At 44.5% G+C, this 3,502-nt stretch overlaps 1 protein-coding gene across 1 annotated transcript; it reads left to right on the forward strand.

The window, feature by feature from the left end:
- Nucleotides 1-260: 260 nt before the first annotated feature.
- Nucleotides 261-3,278, forward strand: LOC306973512 (histamine N-methyltransferase-like; the record flags this gene model as incomplete). Its single annotated transcript, XM_079570436.1, has 5 exons — nt 261-397; nt 1,635-1,687; nt 1,779-1,886; nt 2,560-2,690; nt 2,817-3,278. 5 exons carry the CDS (start codon nt 261-263, stop codon nt 3,276-3,278), a joined length of 891 nt encoding a protein of 296 aa, XP_079426562.1.
- Between the last annotated feature and the right edge of the window lie 224 nt (nt 3,279-3,502).

Raw genomic sequence — 3,502 nt, forward strand, 5'->3', positions numbered from 1 at the left:
CTTTTATTTACTGTCATCACCTGCCATCAGGCCATCACAATAGTTTCTACCAAGGGCCCAGAGCACGCACCTTCAGGGCGAAACAAGACCCCTCCGCTTCACATCGGGTCCGGTTCGCCCTGTCGGTGCTTATTAACCAGCGTTCTCTACTTTAACCCTTACTTATCTTACATTGACACTTGAAACTTATACTTAACTTACATTGGCGCTAAACATAATATGATATTACTTGTAAATCTTCTTGTTTTCAGGCTCACACCATGACGTCTCCGCTCAAGTGCCTGACTTGTGATGATGACAGATACCAAAAAGCCTATAAACTGGTTCTGGAGAGGTCCTCTCACCAACATCATACGAGGGACTTCATCCACAACACGCTGCCCGACACTCTGGCCGGGTAACGCGCTGTGCTCATTTACAAGGGCATTCGCACTCGTACAAAACAAAATATCAGACTGTAGAATCAATAGACAGCTTCTGCTCACTGCTCCCCGTTCACCACGATGACCACGTTCGAAAGGCCTCCTCCCCTGCCCTGACCGAGCATGTTCCTAAAAAGGGCATAAGGGCGGGATCTTCACTGTAGACTGTAGTTCGGTCGTAGCCACGCCCACGTCATTAGCTCTAATGCTCTTTAATTGTAAGTGATCCAGTGTTTTCAAAGGAGGAATGTGTAGCTGTAGACTTAAAAAAAAAAAACATGAGGCACCAGGCTTTGCAGTTGTTTAGAACAGTGGTTCTCAACCTGGGGGTCAGGATCCCCAAGGGGGTCGCGAGACAAATTTGTGGGGTCGCCAGATCATTTAGATAAAATAGCCATATTTTCATTAGCATATAATCTGCTATTTTATTGTAGCATGCGTGTGATATTTTACCAGAGTGCCATTATTTGTTTGTAGTTTGATGAATTTCATTTTAGCCATTTTTTTTCTTTTTTTTAACCCCTTAACTCCCACCTGAACCGAGCACATTTTCTCCAGTTTGGCTTTACCCCAGTCCAAAAGCTTCTGGAAAAAAGCTGAGACGAAAACAATGATGGACATGGGACAAAAAAGTGACAAAAAATGTATGGAAAAAGTGGCAAAAATGTCACAAAAATGTCTCAAGAAACTGACAAAAAATTGACGAAAAAATGGCTAAAAATTGACCAAAAAATGACAAAAATGTGACAAAAATGTGATCAAAATGTGACAAAAAAAATGACAAAAAAATGACAAAAATGTGACAAACTGTTACAAAAAATTTACAAAAATTGGACAAAAAATGGCGAAAAAAATGACAAAAAGTTACAAAAATGAGTTGAATGCCCAACAAAAAAATGATGGAAAAGAAATTTGATGACGTGAGGAAAAAGATCCCCTCGGTTCAGGCGGGAGTTAAGAGGTTAAGAATTACGTAGGCTACTATTTCTATTTCTCACAGTGTGACCCAAGCGGGGGTCCCGAAAATTTTTTATGTTAAATGGGGGTTGCGGTGCCAAAAGGTTGAGAACCACTGGTTTAGAATGTGTCTAAAGTGCAATGCTTTCTAATGGAAAACTAGCTTGTATCTATTTTTAGTGCTTTTCAAGACTCCATCACTTCATGTCTCTCTCTATTTTCCTGAAAAGACCTGTACTTATTGTTTCCTCTCAGTGTTGGCAATGGAAAGCCACAGCTAAATGTCATTGGTGTTGGAAGTGGAGAAGGTAAGGAAGAACACAGGCAGCTTATGAAGGAGCCTGGTCTGCATCAGGTCAGTGATCTGTACTATGTAATAACAGCCGTGTTCTGATGTAGGTAATATTGACCTGGAGATGCTCTCTCAGCTGTGTCAGAAGCACCCAGGGGTGTTAGTGGATAACGAGGTGCTGGAGCCCAGCAGCCAGCGGCTCTACAACTACAAAGGTATGAGTCCAAATGACATCACTGTACGTCTGATTTCTGTGCTCAGTGTTTGTACATTCAGGCAGGGGCGTAGCACCAAATTCGGGGCCCTGGCCCCTGGCCCCTGGGTACAAACCATATGAAATTTACATTTCATATGGGGGGGGGAGTGCTTCATACACAAACACACATCCAATCCAATGGGTACTTAGTTCATGGTTTGTTTGTTTGTTTGTTTGTTTGTTTGTTTCAAGTCAATGTTTGACTTGAAATTGCTTCTGATTTGGCTTCAGTTGCAGAAAGGTGCCAGGGCCCTGAGATATTTTCCATCATTATTGTTTGTGCAAAATTCTGTGTAGCAGCCATTGTATTTTAGCCAGGTTGTGTTCAGTTCTTATAGTATCAATTATGAGGAAACTTAGAAAGTACAACACAGAACGCTTTTTGCAGCATTTTTGAGGGCCCCTACCCTGCTCTGGGCCCTGGGTACTCAGTACCCTTTACCCCCCCAGTCAGATGCAGCTGCATTCAGGACATGTCACTGAGAGATGTAGCAAATGTAGAATTAACCTCTATTTGGTTGTCACTTATGTGTAATTTACGCAATGTTGTGTTTACCTTATGCGTTTGTAATTTTATTCTGCTGATTCAAAATGTGGCACAAATATAACCCTTGTCTGTCTGTGTGATGCAGCGACAGTCGCCCAGAGGCCGGATTTGAAACACATCACGTTCACCTGGAACAACACGACGGCCTCTGAGTTTGAGCAGCAGTGGAGACAGAAGAACATCACCAAGAAGGCCGACTTCATTCACATGGTGCAGGTCTGTGTGCTTTTCTCACACACCGGGTCACACATGACGAAGCCTCATGTCAATCACGGAAATCTCATTAGAGGATCTTTGTATCACAGCCAAACATCACACATGATCTGATGAATGAATCCACAGATGCTGTACTATGTCGAGGATCCAGGAGCCACCATCAGCTTCTTTCAGAGCCTCCTCGACAAGAACGGAAAACTTCTGATTATTTTGGTGTCTGGTGAGAGTGGCTCGGGGACGCTGCGGAAAAACTTCCCCGACCAACTGTGCAACAAAGAAGTGAGCGTGACCGGTGCAGAAATTAAGAGTCTTTTGGACGCCCGCGGTGTCCCCTACCAGAGCTACAAGCTGCAGTCTCACGTGGACCTCACCGAGTGCTTCACTGAAGGAGACCAGACCGGAGAGCTGCTGCTGGACTTCATCACTCAGGTGCTGGACTTCAGTGGGACGGCCTCCCCCGAGCTCAGACGGGGAGTTCTGGGGCTGATGCGGGACCCCAAGTACAGCGTGGAGAGGGGGGGCAGGGTCCTCTTCAATAACGAGAATGAAGCCATAATCCTGGATGCAGTCACCGTTTGTACAGACTGAGACATGTTCTTACCTGAGCTCAGACGTGTTGGTGTGTACCTGTCTGGTCTTGACGTTAGTATTTAGCTTCTCCCACAAAATTAAACATGCAATTTGTTTTCCACTAAATTCACAAACTACTTATTTTCTGTTGGAAAAGATACTGCACAGTTTAAGACTCACTGGTTGGCTTCTATTACCGGAGCCACCTTGAGCCCCCTGGGCTCGCAGGGGCTGGAGCCCAG

The sequence above is a fragment of the Gobius niger genome (genome assembly GCF_951799975.1).
Source record: "Gobius niger genome assembly, chromosome: 14".
NCBI lineage: Eukaryota > Metazoa > Chordata > Actinopteri > Gobiiformes > Gobiidae > Gobius > Gobius niger.